General features: G+C 42.5%; 1 protein-coding gene across 1 annotated transcript; it reads right to left on the bottom strand.

Annotated features, from left to right (window-relative positions):
• Nucleotides 1-422: 422 nt before the first annotated feature.
• rnf217 (ring finger protein 217) lies at nucleotides 423-14,479 on the bottom strand. Its single transcript, XM_035678174.1, has 7 exons — nucleotides 13,403-14,479; nucleotides 9,581-9,802; nucleotides 9,268-9,432; nucleotides 8,145-8,242; nucleotides 7,962-8,065; nucleotides 6,038-6,109; nucleotides 423-5,285 (listed from the first exon to the last, which is right to left on the bottom strand). Exons 1-7 carry the CDS (start codon nucleotides 14,381-14,383, stop codon nucleotides 5,206-5,208), a joined length of 1,722 nt encoding a protein of 573 aa, XP_035534067.1. The 5' UTR covers nucleotides 14,384-14,479; the 3' UTR covers nucleotides 423-5,205.
• Nucleotides 14,480-15,809: the final 1,330 nt, after the last annotated feature.

The raw sequence follows: 15,809 nt of genomic DNA, 5'->3' as shown, positions 1-15,809 counted from the left end.
AAAATTCTTGTACTTTATTAATGACTTATTGTTATACATTATTATATAACCAAAGTCCAAGTAATATTAATTAATGTGGTACCATTACCTTTGTCACTGACTATGCCCGTAATGCACTGCATTTGCATTGTTCAGTTTAAAAATTGAGGTTATAGAGATGTCCCTCCTGCAGAGCACTTATGACCCCTGCTGACATAAAACGGTAGTCACAACTGTGGTTGCAGAAAGAAAGAGAGGTTGATGTTGATGTAACAGACAGACATTCATACAGGCTGTGAAACAAACTGTCGGTGACTCAAAAACCTAAAATAAATCAGAGAGAAAAACACACAGGAGAACAAACCTGCCAACATGAAGAGGGTTAATGGCCTGGTATAATATATTAATACAGAATAAATCAATCAAACCAGGATGTTTTGGCATTTGACCCAGTTTAGTTTATTCTTCAACAGATCCTCAGGTGAAAACAAAGTTTGTACCCAGCCAAGTGAGCAATAATAATATCAGCAGACATTTTTAACAGGAGGAAGATTCTGTTCTTGGTGCAAACAAGGAGCACTGTAATCAAGCTAAAGACATTTCTTTGACTAGAAATATCCCTGAAAACAAAGTGGTGTACAGACATAACAGACATAAAATGTTGTCGTTTGCATGTAACTAGGTGGAAACTCCTGATGTTACTGATAATACACTATTTACTACAAAACAAATATCCACAGGCCTCCTGAGTTGAAACTAACCTATGACGTATCGTCTCTAACTAGACATTTGCTTTGTTGAAAATGACACATTCTTTTTTGGTATAATCACTTCCTTCACTGACCGTGTTAGTCCACACCGGCCTTATGGTGCTCACCCAATGCTGGAAACACTGTACTGCTGCTTCCTTGTTTTAATCTACAGAGTCCAAAGAGGTGAGGTGGGTATGAGCCAAAATAAAGTGACAGTTTAACTTGTGCAAAAGTACAAGATTATTTGGGACGTAGCTGAAATCCTGTATCGTGTTACCTGTAAAATTTTAGAGGTTTGATTCAATCTTTAGCTATTCAAATCACAGTTTTATCAGAAAAACATTGTCACTTGAAGGCCTGATTGCACTGCACATTGCCCTGTGTGCTGGGGTAACAGATCCATAGATATATTAATCTGTGGTTTCTTTTACATTAGGAGCCCCATATTAGAACCATATATAATATATTACGATTTGATTTAGCTGTTCTAACAAATAACGCATCACTTGGTGAGGTTGTGATAGATTTTACCCCTGTTTATGTTTTTTGGAGTCATGCAGGGGCCCCCGTGTGAAAACCACAGACTGGCAAACCCTGATCTATAATGGCTCTGAAGGCACTATTGCATATTTATGCCGATATCGCTGGGATTTAAACACAAACAAAAAAAGGCCGGGGGGTATCAGCCAGCCGATACACCCCAGCAACGGAAAATCATTGGCCAAATAACTCATATGTCACTGAATTAATTGATATGGAGCAACTTTTTTTTTTTTTTTACATGTTAAGCTTTACCCAAATAGTTGCTTAGTGTTTGGATAAATGTCAGTGATCAAGTCAGAAATATAACAGTACAACAAAACAAAGCAATGATGGCATTTCCACATGGCATCTTAACATCTTAACATTGAATCAGCAGAATTCTGAATGAACACACTTATACTTAACGCACATATATAGAAGATATCAGACATGAGGGGCTGACCAGGACAAAAAACATCCTATTAGAAAACATTTATATTTGTTCTGTCGCCGACCAGGTAGAACAAATTCATAACTGCAATTACTCTGACAGCAAAACTGCCAAATAAATCAGACTGTAAACCCATGCTCCTGAGAAGCTGCTTACTTGGTCAAATATTACAGAATTTTCTAGCAATGAGCTAATAAATGGACTAATGGTTTCAGCGGTGGTAAACTGTGTAACAATTTTGATAAAATGCCATCGATATTGTATAAAATGTAAAACAGCCGCAAGTTAACTCAACGTATTTCACTCTGATTCCTGTGCTACAGACAAATTAAGTACATGTCAGTTCTTATGTCATTCAAACAAATAATAAAATTCAGCATTTGAACATGTCAGTGTAGTACTAGCTGAGCAGTTAGATAAAACATGTATGCATATGATGAACAATTATTAAGTAGATAGATTTTTTGGCGCGTAACTTACACATTTAATTTTCCCAGTGCTGTATTACTGATACATATTTTCTTGTTCCACTTTTGAGTCCCAGATTCGACCCCTGACCCCCACGCAGCATTTACAGCACAGCTGAGTCAGGCTGGGAAGCACAGACAGTGTTTGAATCGCTGAGATGTTTGGATCTCGTTTGACACTACAGTGTTTTTACTTTCTGGAATTAGATATGGTCGGTAAGCAGCTCTGGGCGAAAGCATCGGGAAGCATTTAGACTTTAGACGGTGCTGATGAGAAGTTTCTGTGGCACAGCTCGGGTACTGTGAATGGAGGGCTCTGGGTACAGTGAACAGAAAACAAACTCCCTGAGAGTGAGTTCAAACCCAGAGTCAGGACCTTCTGAAAGCAGTGTGTAACAATATGTTTTCTGTGCCCTTTTAGGAACTGTTGGTATTTATTAACTCCCAGATGTAGAAAATGTTTTAGATCCCTGGGACAAAAGCCAAGCTAATGGCAATGCACTGCAAAAAGGTCCAACATGCATGAACATCCACCCCCTGCTTTTCCTTCATGTCTTAAGTCCAGGTTTGAGTGCTGAAGTGTGCAGTAACACTCAGGATGTAATCCACTGGTTACCACTTATTATCTTAACTGAGTGTTTATTTCACCTCAACGTTTTCTCATTTTATCATCTCTTTTCTCGTTGTAGCATTATGTGCAGATATATTGTGCTCCTCCTCGTCTTTTTTCCTTGAGTCTCTCCATTAAAACGTGTTCATAATATGATAAAAAAAAATAAAAAAAATCGCTCCATGAAGTGGTGAGATAAAAAGACACACACATAAATGAAAATCAAGGACTGATGTGGAAACCATTTGTACTTGACCGCAGCGTGCACCACAGGTAGCTGTGTTATTTTCACATATCGGAGGCTCAAAAGCATCCAGTTTGTGGGATGATTTTTTTGTGGCTGAAAAAGCACCAGTGGATGTGCGCCCATTTTCAAAACTAAGGAATCACAGCGGGGAGGAGAGGATAGAGGGATAAGTGAAGGACAGCAAGCTGACTGCTGCCAGGTGACGACCTTTAAAGCTCTTGCAAATCTCCTGTTTCCTGGCAGCGCTCCATGCGTGTGCTTTCTTGCAGTATGTGCCAGTGTGAATGAGCTAAGAGGGCGTATGTGCACGTTAAAAACCGCTATGTCGCTTTCCAAACTCTGAAGCAGACGGGCATCCTCTCATCACTGCAAAACTCAGACACAAAACCAAATTCTCGATTCTTAAAACCCTTGAAAACCTGATTAGCCTAACATTAACAACCATATTTAATCTACCGCATATTCAGTGCACAGCAACACGATGAACTCAAACACCCAGTTTAGCTCTTGAGCAAACCATCACCCAGACTACATAAAAACGAAAACTAAACTCTTAAATACTTTTGTTTATCTACCATTTGCAATAGTATGTTCAGTCCTTTCTTCTGGGAAGTTCACTTCCTACAACTTATGTAATCTGACAGTCCACTTCTTTCTGCGGACTCCACTACACACTAGCAGCATCACCACCCAAACCTCTGCAACAGGCAACCCCCTAACAACTAACAAAAAAATCTAACAAAGAGACAGTCTGTCCTGCCACATTCAGCGATTTGTTTTGGCACAATTTGCCGCACAGCAGCTTTCTTTTTTCTTTTTTTCTTTTTTTTGATGATGCAGATACTGGCATACAGTATGTGGGCACAGCAGAGACGATCTGCCAGACAGGGAGGGTGTGTGAGCCACCACCCATCCAGCCGGGCCAGCAGAGAGGAGGGACCAAAGGAAAGTGAGGAAGACAGGAACACCTAGACAGATGAATTGACTTAAAACCACAACAGAAAACAATGGAGCTAAAATTCTTCTTTTCACTATTTCATTGAGGGGTCAGTGGACTGAATGTGTGTCTGCAGGGACCCCTTTCTGAAGCTATGTTGGGTGCGGCCTTTAAAACTAGGTGTCACTCTTGGGACGACTTTCAAACTTTCTAGCAAAAACTTCATCAGGCAGAGTAAAGGTTATCCAGGTTAGCCAAGAATAGTTAATTCCCTCCCTCCAAGTTTAGTCCTCTCACATTACTTTAAACAGTTTGTGCTTGTCAAACACTCAAATCCCCAGGGGGATTTACAATATCCTATGAAAACTGAGTTTCCAGCTGAGAAAGATGAACCAATTCAATGTCCAGCTTTGTTGCATCTGTGAGAACTCATTTTTCCATCATGGCTTGTTTCAAATTCATCTTCTATCTTGCATCTTTTTTTCTTGCCAACTGCAGCACAAAAGGATTGAAGGGCTGAAGAAGCTTTTACAAAAGTTCAATAAGGAAGATATTACCTCCTCACATTTCTCTGTTATTCATCTGTGAACTCCTCCTATCCTCTTCACGCTCTTTCCAGAAATCAGTGTTTATAATTTCCGGCATCCAACTCTGTCAAACATTCAAAACCTTCCCTCTACAACAGTTTTTCATCATATCAGACTAACAGGCTCCAATTAACATATTCTCACAACTGCAGGTGTAAACAAAACTGCATCTGTCTATTACCTGTGTTTGTTCTCCTGAAAGTTAGTGGGCGTTAAATGTGTGACAGAGGAGTGAAAAGCTGCAAATTTACACTGCTGAATCTTCCTGCAATGTGTCACAGGACAAGAATCAGCTGGCAAGGAAGTTTCTCTGCTTAAAACGGCTGTGAAATCTAGTTGAGATTTAAGGGATTCAAACACTTTACATAACAGTGGTCGCTCCAGAAGTCTTAACTTAAATTTGCGTTGTTCTTTTTCTTCTTCCTTTTGCAGCAGTGGTCCCGTGAGATACAAATATTCTCGACATGGTGACGTGTGTATTATCCAGGCATCACTCTATTGGTTTATGTACTTCCCTAATTACCACTGTTAATTTCGCGATGTTCCTCTAGGACTTCTGCGATGACTCAGGCTGGCGTGTTTGTCCCTGAGGAGATGTGGGCGTCGTCTTTCAAGCTGTGTGTGCGTGGTCTAGATGAAGTGCAGAGCAGGTTTCAGATCCACCGTCCAGAGCCCTGCGTGCGCTGCTTCTTCCTCCTCTTACACACATAGTAGGCCGGGAAAACTACCAAACCTGCAGACAGAGAAGGTGGTTGTGGAGATAAAGTGGCAGAAAGTGGAGGAAGATGGATTAAAGCAAATTATCATCAAAATATGTTTCTAATGACACTAATGATAATTTAATAAACTATTACTAGTTTTTTCTATGTGGATTTGATTTGATTATTTCATCTTAAGGCCCACTGCAAACAGATTTGGCCTATGTGAAATTAATTGAGCAGAAAAAGAGAGAATTGGAGAGAAACATCATCAACAACATCACTGATTCTAATAACGTCAAAAATAAGTATGAATCTGCCATCACGGCATGTTAGACGGCAGCGGATCATCTGTCAGACGTACAGACACGGGGAAGAGATTAACACTAATTACAGTTCAGCTGCGGCCTCAATAGTTCCCAATGCTGTCTGACAGAGTGCACACAGAGTGCAGCTGGATGATATTACTAGTAAATGTAGCTTCGGGAAGTAAAAGCCAGGGACAGTGAGCGTGATAATCTGCATGTTCAACGGTTTACTTCTCTTTTACATGAGAACATGAGCACATCTTCATTCATATAACAGAGAATGTCATGCATGCAAATACACAGGTGTGTTTGTGGTATGATTTTGTGTTTGTTTTTGCATATTCAGTGCATCTGCATTGCTGTGTGGAAGAAAATATCTATAATAGAGTCAAACCATTTAGCGGTTATCTGTTCACCGCTCTCTCTGGAGCTTCACCTTGACTAATGTGCATGTGTGTTCATGCGTATAATTATGTTACCTATCACCAGTGCGAGAGCTCCAAGAACCACGACCAGCAAAATGACCACTGGAGCTATCAGCACCTTAGTGGCTGCAGGGGGAAAAACAGAGAAAGAGAGAGGAGCAGAATAATAATCATTCATAATGAATAAATGTCGGATGGAATAGAAATTGCATGATTTAAAAATGAATGTGTTATTTTGTTACATTTTCTGTTTCAGTTTTAATGCATCCCTGCAGAATATTTAAGCTTTTTGGCCACAAGTGCATCAGGTTGACTGTGGAGGACTGAATATTGAACTAAAGAAACTCCAAAAAAATCAACTGCATCTAAAGTAAAATGTCCCTATCACATGCTAAATCTGTGCTGCTAACAGTCCACGACGTGAAGACAGCGATGAGTGCTGTAATGAGTAAACGGTTCTTGTTAAGGGACAAATTAGCTCCCAGTTCAACAGGCCCCTTGCTGATATAACTAGCTGTGGCTGTCATGGAGATCAAACAAATCTACCAGAGGAGCTCAACTTCCTGAAGGCTTGAAAGTGCATATGTTTGACAACTGTGACTGGATAATTATAGCTTATATAATATGAAATGTGATGCTTACATACTTTCATTATAAAGCCCTCCTCAGTTGTAGTTGCTGTCAAAACATAAATTCATGTCTGTCACAGATGAGACGTTTGCTCTCAACAGGCCATTAGGCAATGTAGCAACATTTTAAGGCTTTTATCCAGTGCATGATGAGTAAAAACTATTTCAAAGCTATTTTTATCACTATTGCTTTCTCTAATCTACAGTTATAATCCACAGCTGAGTGCAACGTGGGAGCGCTGATTTATTTTGGGTCACAGGCATTCTGAGCAACGTAGGAACTCACTTACTAAAGCAGAATAACACAAAATAAAGCTGGCTGAGGAAATGCGGGTACACCAGAAATAGTTTATTGCTGAATAAAGCATTGGTAAATCAGTGCCTACTAACTGAAGGCACAGTGGCTGTTATACTGGGTAGCTTCAAAGTCTGAATATGCAACTGCGTTAATGTAAAACCAGTGTGAACCTATGGTGGAGTCACCCACTGGTTTGTGGAGTACTATTCTGAAGCCTCGTGTTCAGCACTGTGGTGTCACCATGGTGGTTTTTCTGAGCCAGCGAAGGTCACGTACTGCTGGTTGAGCTGTTCTCATTGGCTGCGCTTAGTTTCGACTCTTCGCTACGCTAAAATATGTTTCTGAAATGATTTTAGGTGAGAAATAGGCAACGCAGTAACAGAATCTTGCTTCGTTTTTGATCAGCCCTGCCTAGTTTGACAGTTTGATCTGAGTTTTGCGCGTTGAGCTGGACAGACTCACTTAGTGACTGGTCACAAGGTAGCCACGGCCTAAACCATACCCTGCTTTATCGTCTATGTTACTCTAAATGTGACCATAATTTACTAAATGAACATCATGCTGTATGGAAGAAGACTTCAAACGAGTGATTGATACCATAAACTTATTAGGAAACTATTTACTGAGCGAATAAACCAAGTGAGAAGTCGGATCATTTCTCCATTCTTCTTCTGCAGCCCATGTATGAAGCTGCCCCCTGCTAGCTATTAGCTAAATGCTAATATCAGCATGCTAATAGGCTCCAAATAACAATGTTTAGTAGGTATAATGTTTACAACATTCACCATCTTAGTTAACGTTGGAGCATGCTAACATTTTCTAATTAGTAATAAACACAAAGTACAGCTGACATTGATGGAAATGTCATTCGCTTTGCAGGAAGTTGTATTTTAAGTCATTTTGACCTGATAGTGGTGCAAGAGGAAAGTCATAGGATCATTAAAGTCAGATGGATTCATCCTCTGGGCAGCATGAATACATTTTACGGGAACCCATCCAATAATTGTTGAGCTATTTCAGTCTGGACCGAAATGGGCACACAGCAACTTACCACAGACCGACCCTCTAATTAACCGTCTCAGATGAGGTTTATCTGGTAGATAGCGATACTTGCATCCAAACACGCTGAGGTTGGATGTATGGTCCCCAAAGAACCTGACAACAGGAAGTTTAAGATGAAATCAGATCATTACGGAGAAAAAAAGTCAGAGAGGAGAAAGTAAAAGATTCTAACCGTAGGTGTCGGTAACGTTCTCCACAGCGGTAACAGAAGTTAGTGTTACACTGCGTACAAGTCATATGGTCACATCCCTCTGTACGCTGGATATGGATCTACAGACGGAGAGAAGTAGAAACAAGAGGCAAAGCAAGATGAAGTTTGTTTTCAGCTACAGACTATACATTATTATTCTGATAAAATGTTACATGCTTTATTACAAATGTCGTTGATTCTTTTAGCTGGGGACACAATTTTAATGCATGATTATGTTCTCCTTCCAGACTCAAGATAATACTATAATGAGTCTTTTCAGCTCAGTTTATTGTGAAATGGGTACAACTCCCCAGTCTTAGAAACAATAAACACAACACTAGCAGAGTTTACTCTTATATTCAAACTAAAACCTATAAGCAGCATCTATTGAAGTGCACTGCAATATGCATGCAGAAGAACACTTAATGGATCTTTCCTTTTGGCTGCAGTAGCAGTGAGCAGTCTTACTATAAACTGGGCATTAAGTTCAGCTGCTCTCAGCCTCTTTTCCAGCTAAACACAGCATGACACCAATTTGTTGGCTTCACAGTCAAACAGGATCCTCTCTTCTGCTTCCAGAGCAGAAATTCAGAGTTGTGGCGCATCAGTGTGATGAACACAGATGGAAAGTGTTTTCTGCTGTGAGCAAACAGTTCCCATAAACTGGTAATTAGCTTAATCTCTGTCTTGCTTTAGTCATCTTCTGACAGTCAAATTAGATATTGTGTAGACTAACTTAGACCAGGCTCGTTTTATGACTGTGAAATGAGTCTTCCAAATGTGGTTTTGTGCAGCAGACATCATTATTTCTTCCAATATGTTCGCTGTCTCTGCATCTCTGTTCTGCTGTTCCACGTGCACTTTAAAGCTGTGCCTCCATCCAGTTCTCTACAGCTCTACATCCATCATCCGTCCTCGCTCTCATGCTTTTTAACCTTCATCGATCTTTTCATCTACAATGATTCCACCTTCCATCAGTCAACCACCTTTCCATTTACGCTGACACACACCCACGTTCATGCATTGCTCTGCCCGTGTTGTTCTAATCTACAGCAAAAACACAGCACCACAGTAGCTTGCGTCCTCTACCGTCCCCGGTCCTTACCTTGCACTGTGGACATTTCTGGGCATTTCTTTGTCCGTGCTCTATGACACTAGCCCAGGTTCGTAGCAGCTTGTCTCCTCTCCTGTAGTCGCGACATTTGAGCCCATTATGCCAGGGAGCGTGGCATTTAAAGCACCACACAAACTGGCAATTGCTACACTGGATCTACAGTAGAAGCAGAGGACAGCAGACACACACTCGTGTTACTTTTACAAGTATGTCTCAGCAGTATGTGGAATCAGACTTCATTCGTGCACTTCACTGAATATCGCAGCAGAGCACTTTCTTTATGTTCCTTTTGTTGTCATCTTACCTTGTATTTCTGCTCGGAGCGGTTGGGGTTGTGCTCCTTCAGAGAGGTGAACTGACTGCACTGGGGGCAGGGTTTGGTGCTCGAGTCCAGCTGACTCAGCTCCAAAAAGTAACGGTATTTTGCCACATCTTCATTGGCTAAATGGGAAATGACCACCCCCTCCTCCAGGTAGCCACTGCACTCTGGGATCGGACAGCTGATGTAAGATTTGGCCACTCGCACCTGGGAAACACCACAGACAAAAACATCACTTATTACAAGGGGTGGGACGAAATCAGATAACCGGGATAATCGTGAATATCCTCTCATGGCTTGACTTGAAAAAGCTGTCTAGCTCGCTGATAAACAGTCCTATACTGATTTCCTGATTTATTTCTAATTGCCACTTGCATCTTTCCAGTCATTCCACAAGTCTGTCACCATAGATGATGGCTCAACCGGATGTGTGGAAATACTTCTTAACTAAAGAACGATGGGGAGATGAGTGTCCCATTGGTTTCTTAATTAAATGTAGGTTAGGTAAAGTGACTCCAGTATGTGTTCATTTTAAGTATATTTTGATGATTATCGTCTTAAATTGCAATTATTTTGGCCAGGGTTATCGTGAGAGTGTTATATTGTCATGTCTACTTATCCCTGCAGGAAAATCTGATTTTCATTGCACTAAAATGTACTCAACTGTTAACACCGAGGGGGACTTGGAGAGCACTGATAACTAAAGCATCACCTGCCCCACATTGTGTGCACACTTTAGATCTGTCTACGGTGGGTTTCTTTGTTATTGTGGTGGTCTATCAGTACCGAATCTAAATGTGGAACATATTCACACCACTGCCGGGAAATGGTTAATAATTTACTCAAGAGTACAGGGAGTAACTGGTAGATAAAAGCAAGGCTGAAGGAGGCAGTGGAGAGAGTGGAAGTTAATATGTATCAAAGCACACACAGACTCCCATTAGTTAGTCCAGTTCTCTGCGGTCAGTCATACTGAGTGGACCGTGTCCACGCAGGATTCGTTGTCTTCAGGGCCTGACATTTTATTATTTTATTTAAGAAGGGATACTCTCACTTTAGGGTGCACTATTTCACATTCTTACTCCACTTTGTTACAAAAGAAAACACATTTTCACACCTGGGTTTAATAAAAACTAAAACAATACAAATGTCTGACCCAGGGTACAGTCAGTGTCATAGAGGAGATTACAGAGACTTTCCATCGTTAAGGTAAACTCTTATTCTCTTGTTTCCTTTTCACTATCTACCTCTCTTCTTTGTTTTTCTTTCCTCCCAGGGCATCTCTTCTTCTCTAGTTCCTTCTCTCTTTCTATTCCTCATTTCAAATGTTCTTTCTGTCTCACTCTCTCTCTCTCTGCCTCTGCTTTCAGACCATCAAAGCCAGCGAGACCTGCTGTACTGACACATGATAAGGCGTTTTGTCAGTGTGTGTCAGTGTGTGTGAGTGTCTGTTAGGGAGTGTGTGAAATGACAGCAGACAGAAAGCGAAGAACAATAGCATCGGCCTGCGGTGGTGTCAAACCCTACATCCCCTACAGCACGTGCGCACACAAACACACAGAATAAAAGCCTATTACATGATTATGAAAATGTATCCTCTGCAGGCAAGAAGGCTGATGTGTTAGCATTGTTGCCACAACACTAAAGCTGTGATGACCACTGCCAGACTGGTTGGACGGGTTGGAACTGCTGCCACTGTTTGTCTCTCACAGACACTTCACTGTGTGTGGTGTGTTTAAAATGTGGGGAGGCTTTGTTCTGCAGTTTCATTGTCACAAGATAAAACATAAGCTGGCATAAATCCATATACTGCATGATAAAAACAGTAGAACAGATGAGCCTACAGCGGACATGTGGCCACCACAGGACAGGGGCGGCCGCAAGCTCAGTCCGAGCTGCAACTAGTACTACTTAGTGTCAGCGTGCGGCGACAATATACTTTGGCATGTGTAAGGTTTGTGCAAAGTGTGGTGTTGTAACTCTTTGCCAGATACAATTAGCTTAAGGTAATTGATAAATGGTTGGAATTGTTATCTAGTAGAGGAGCGGTTAAATTGGTGGCTTAAACAGCTGAAATAGTTAGCTAAAGTAATGGATGAATGGTTGAAACATCCAGCCTCTGCCACGCCGGGTGGAGGCTGTACAAATACACACAGTGTGACATTTCAGCTGTATGAAAAATGGACTGTAACAATATCCGCTTTTATATCATTAATGCTGTTAAATAACATCCATTTACAATTCATAAGACCATATTTGGAGGTAAAGAAGCTCTTTTTTCCCAGTGAATCTAAAAACAAAACAAAAAAAATCACTAAACGCATAGATTGTAATCAAACAAGCTAAACTGATAAGTGCTATATCCTTAACTAGAATTGTTGCCTTATTTGAGGAGGCTGGTAAATAATAAGTAAGTAATAAGCACCATACAGTCTCCTGCTGCGTCCCCTCTAGGACCACATACTCTGATCTATTTGAATGAAAGCTGACTCTATCTGAGGGTTAGCACCGAGCATGTGTGCTAAAATAAGTTCGCAGTGCATTAATGGAAATAAATTCCACCTACACAGGATAGTTTACATGACCCTTATCGCGTTCTGAGCGTGCTGATCACAGAGTCTGCTTATCTCTGTGTTGTATGATTATTCATGCCTTGTTATCGAAGCGAGATGATTGCAGATTAAAAAGTAGTCCGCATGCCTGATAAAAACTGTTTTATCTGAACAGAGAAAAGAAGATTATGTTAACGGTAGCAAGGAGCTAAGATCGGAACTGCTCTGGCACCAGTTCATAACAAAAACAAATCCATCCTGAAACACTTCAGCTCTGCTAGAGAGGAGCGACTGCCCATCTGCCTTTCAGTGATGACTCCCTGTTTTCATGGCCACTACACCGAATTAATGGAAGTACATGTTTCAACCATCTATTATTCATTTCCTTCATTTATCAGTGAAAATCGCCACCAGAATCGATGATCAGGAGCTCTCAAGGAACTCTTAACCTTTAAAAAATCCTCCCCAGTAAATCAGCCCAGAATGCATTTCAGCCACAAGACATGTTGTGTCTTTATTGTGACCTATTTCGGCTGACTTACTTTAAAATTACTTTGCTGATGTGCTGCTCTCTCCGCGTACACCTAAAACACAGTGCCGGGATGCTCTGACATATTTTCTGGCATGAGCAAAAAGGCTTTTTGGGAAGTGAAACACAATGATCCGAGTGGATGCTTGTGCTTTGTTGGACTGTAACTGGATTAATAATTCACAACAGAATACATGTAGCAGCGTATCTGGAGGTGAAATCTTCCTTAAATAGGTGAGCCTCAGGAGAAGGAAATAATCTGCTGGATAAACCCAACAGCGCACAAAGTAAGCTTTTGTTGAAAACCACCGCTGCTCGGGTCCCAACTTCTGCACAGAATGTGTCAGTGCCCCAGATGCACAGGAAAACTGTTGTTATCACAAGATGCATGCGGAGACCTGCAGTTACTGGCCTGTGACCTTTTAGCTCATGAAACTTGATCAAAACACATGGCGTCAAGATTGCCCGGTGCCAGCTCCTGCGGGGCTTTTTTTTTTTCCATTTAAAAGGTTCCCAGAATTCCCAGCCATGCCCCTGCCTTGGGTTAGAAAACATAACACATTAGGGAGTGTGATAGAGAGGATTGTGTGTGCGGCTGCTGCTGAAGGACAAGTACCAGCTGCTGACTGACCCAGCAGGGCCTGGTTCTGGGACAGGCTCAACCCTGCTGCACTGTACAACCTCCCCTCCCTCACCTCACCTCACCTCCCCTCCCCTCCCACCAACCTGGGAGCTGACGTAGAGTTTCAGACACTCATCACACACGGCCTTCCTGCAGCAGGGCAGGGGTGCGATGGATTTCCCTTCCAGGCACACCCGGCAACTCTGCATCGTTGTCTCTGCACCGGCCTGTGTAATGGACAGCCGGTGGGCCACCATATCCCCGAAAGGATCCACCAGGTCCTCCAGTGTGTACGGTGCCGGTTCGGGACTCGAACCCGCCTCCCGTCCTGTCTCCAATTCCATGTCTGGCGCGTCAGACGTGACCGTTTCATCGTCAGTGATTTCAACGTCTTCCCGGTGACTGTCGTTATCGATGCAGTACACCGTGCAGTAGACGTGTTCTTTAGTGTTAAAGGACTCGTTTGAAGTGTCACCTGTGTGGCGGCACTGGCCGGTAATGGTTACAAATTCAACTCCTTGTACGTCCGAAGTCGTCAAGTCGCTCAAGGTCGGCTCGTTTTCGCTCCCCGCGTCGCCCGTTTCACGGTCCGACTTTGAGCAGTCGCCGCATTCACTCCCATAACCCTTTGTAACGTCGCTATGAACGTTTCCTTCGCGGGGTTCATGCTCGGTGCCGCACTGCATCCGACTGTTTGTATTTAGACGAAGAGAGGGAGATTTTGAGACCCCGAAATTCCTCCTCAAAATCTCCACAGCGCTCGCCCTCCTCCTCTCTCCTCCACCTCCTCCTCCTCCGTTGCAGTTGTTGTTGTTGTTGCCCTTCGCATCCTTCTCCTCCTCGCTGCTCCTCTCCTCCGGCTCCCTCTCGCCTCCGTCCAGGGATGACCGGGAGTTGGATCGGGTGACACGGCGGCTCAAATCTCTGACCGACCGCTCAACTTTGCTGTCCGTGAAGGAAGTTTCTGTCGGCAGGTTGCGGGACAATTTCACCCTCCCGTCCTCGTAACTGCTGATAAAAGTCGGCATTTTACAGGCTTCAGCTATCGGTCCGTCATCTTCCATCCCCGACGCGGCTCTCCCCATTTAGTGAGCGGTTCTCTCCCGCACGGACCTCTTCCTGCCCCCCTCTTATCCAACTCCTACTACCAAAACAAAACAAAGCAGGCAGCTCGGTGCTTCCGGGTCTCGTCGTCAGCGTCTAGCAGCGCAGTGATAGGTCGATGGGAAGCCTAGTGGCGGAGTGCGGGCCTGGCAGGAGCACAGGTGAAATACCACCGTGTCAGTATCAGTGGGGGCAACTCTGGTGGCCAAGGGCTGGGGTACCAAAGGGCCCCCCCGCAGGCCCCTGCCACTTTGTTTGGCATTACAGACTTGTTTCACAGCAGCCATTTTTACATGAAATAGGGTAAACGCAGGTGTTATTAAAGGTCCTGTTCCATTTAGTGTAGCAGAGTCAAAATCATATATACTGTCAATGGCCCACCACACTGTTTGACCTGAATTTAACCTGTTGGGAAAAGACGTGTTTACCCTACAATTTCATGTCAAAATGGCTGCTGTGAGGAAGGTCTGAAGGTCTTTGTCTTGAGAAGAAGTGTGTGTTTGTGTGTGTGTGTGTGTGTGTGTTAAAATACATTTTCAAGACTCGTTTCATGTGTAAATAAGTTGCATATCCCAACTTTAATGTGTTAATTAGGCTAAATGATCCCACAGTTAACCTGGGGCCAGGAAGTATAACACACGTTGAACAACAGAGTGTAGAGGATTAATAGTGGTTGTGATAGTGGCCCCACAGCTCATTTCTGGTTGCTATGGTCTCATACGTTAAAAGACATAATAATGGTCTTAATGCTTCGTATCATCTGTTATCATGGATGAGATGTGTCCAAGGCTGCAGATTACAGTGGTAGTCTAACTGTCTGCAGTTTGCAGCTCCCACTGAACAGCAGTTGCTGTCAACATCTATTTTGATATTTGGTCCAGGTGTATTCGAATATTAAGAAGGACAGAAGTAGGTCATGATACAATGCATGTTTGGTTTAATTACTTAGTTTCTATCCTTTTGGACAAATATAATGTAGGGACAGAGTAGTGAAACTAAAAGCATCGGGAACCTTCACATCTTATTTTGCAGGTTAAAAATAAAATTTGAAAATTGGACAAAATTGGAAAAAAACTGTCCTAAGTCAAAGTCTGACTAATTTTGCCATGCGCTTTCATCCACATCTCCTCAGTGGGTGGAGTTTGCACAGTCGTCATGGAGATGGCTCAGTTCATATTAGGTCATGTAATGACAGTTGTGACATCTCTGTGACAACTCACCAAACTCGCTGATTAGGACCATGAGATGTGGTTGAAAGTCCTAGAGAAAGCTAGTAAGTGGATCTTGAGTTGGATTGTGTAAATTGGACTTGAACTTCCGCTTTGGTGTTGGCTGATTGTGTGTAAACAAAACCACCCTTGTTAGGTACATACTGTATATGGTGGTATACATCAGCCATGTGTGCCC

This window comes from Morone saxatilis, unplaced genomic scaffold (genome assembly GCF_004916995.1).
Source record: "Morone saxatilis isolate NCDOM2014 unplaced genomic scaffold, NCSU_SB_2.0 Contig7, whole genome shotgun sequence".
NCBI classification, from domain to species: Eukaryota; Metazoa; Chordata; class Actinopteri; family Moronidae; genus Morone; species Morone saxatilis.
The sequence above is the reverse complement of the archived record's forward strand: the minus strand, read 5'-3'. Positions and strand labels throughout refer to the sequence as shown.

Bases quoted from the DNA above. Each gene is read 5' to 3' on its own strand.
- rnf217 (XM_035678174.1), bottom strand. From the start codon at position 14,383: ATGGGGAGAGCCGCGTCGGGGATGGAAGATGACGGACCGATAGCTGAA. The intron at 8,243-9,267 runs GTAAGGACCGGG...CTCCGTCTGTAG, and splicing joins AGAAATGTCCACAGTGCAAG to ATCCATATCCAGCGTACAGA. The intron at 5,286-6,037 runs GTAACATAATTA...CTCTGTCTGCAG, and splicing joins AGCTCTCGCACTGGTGATAG to GTTTGGTAGTTTTCCCGGCC.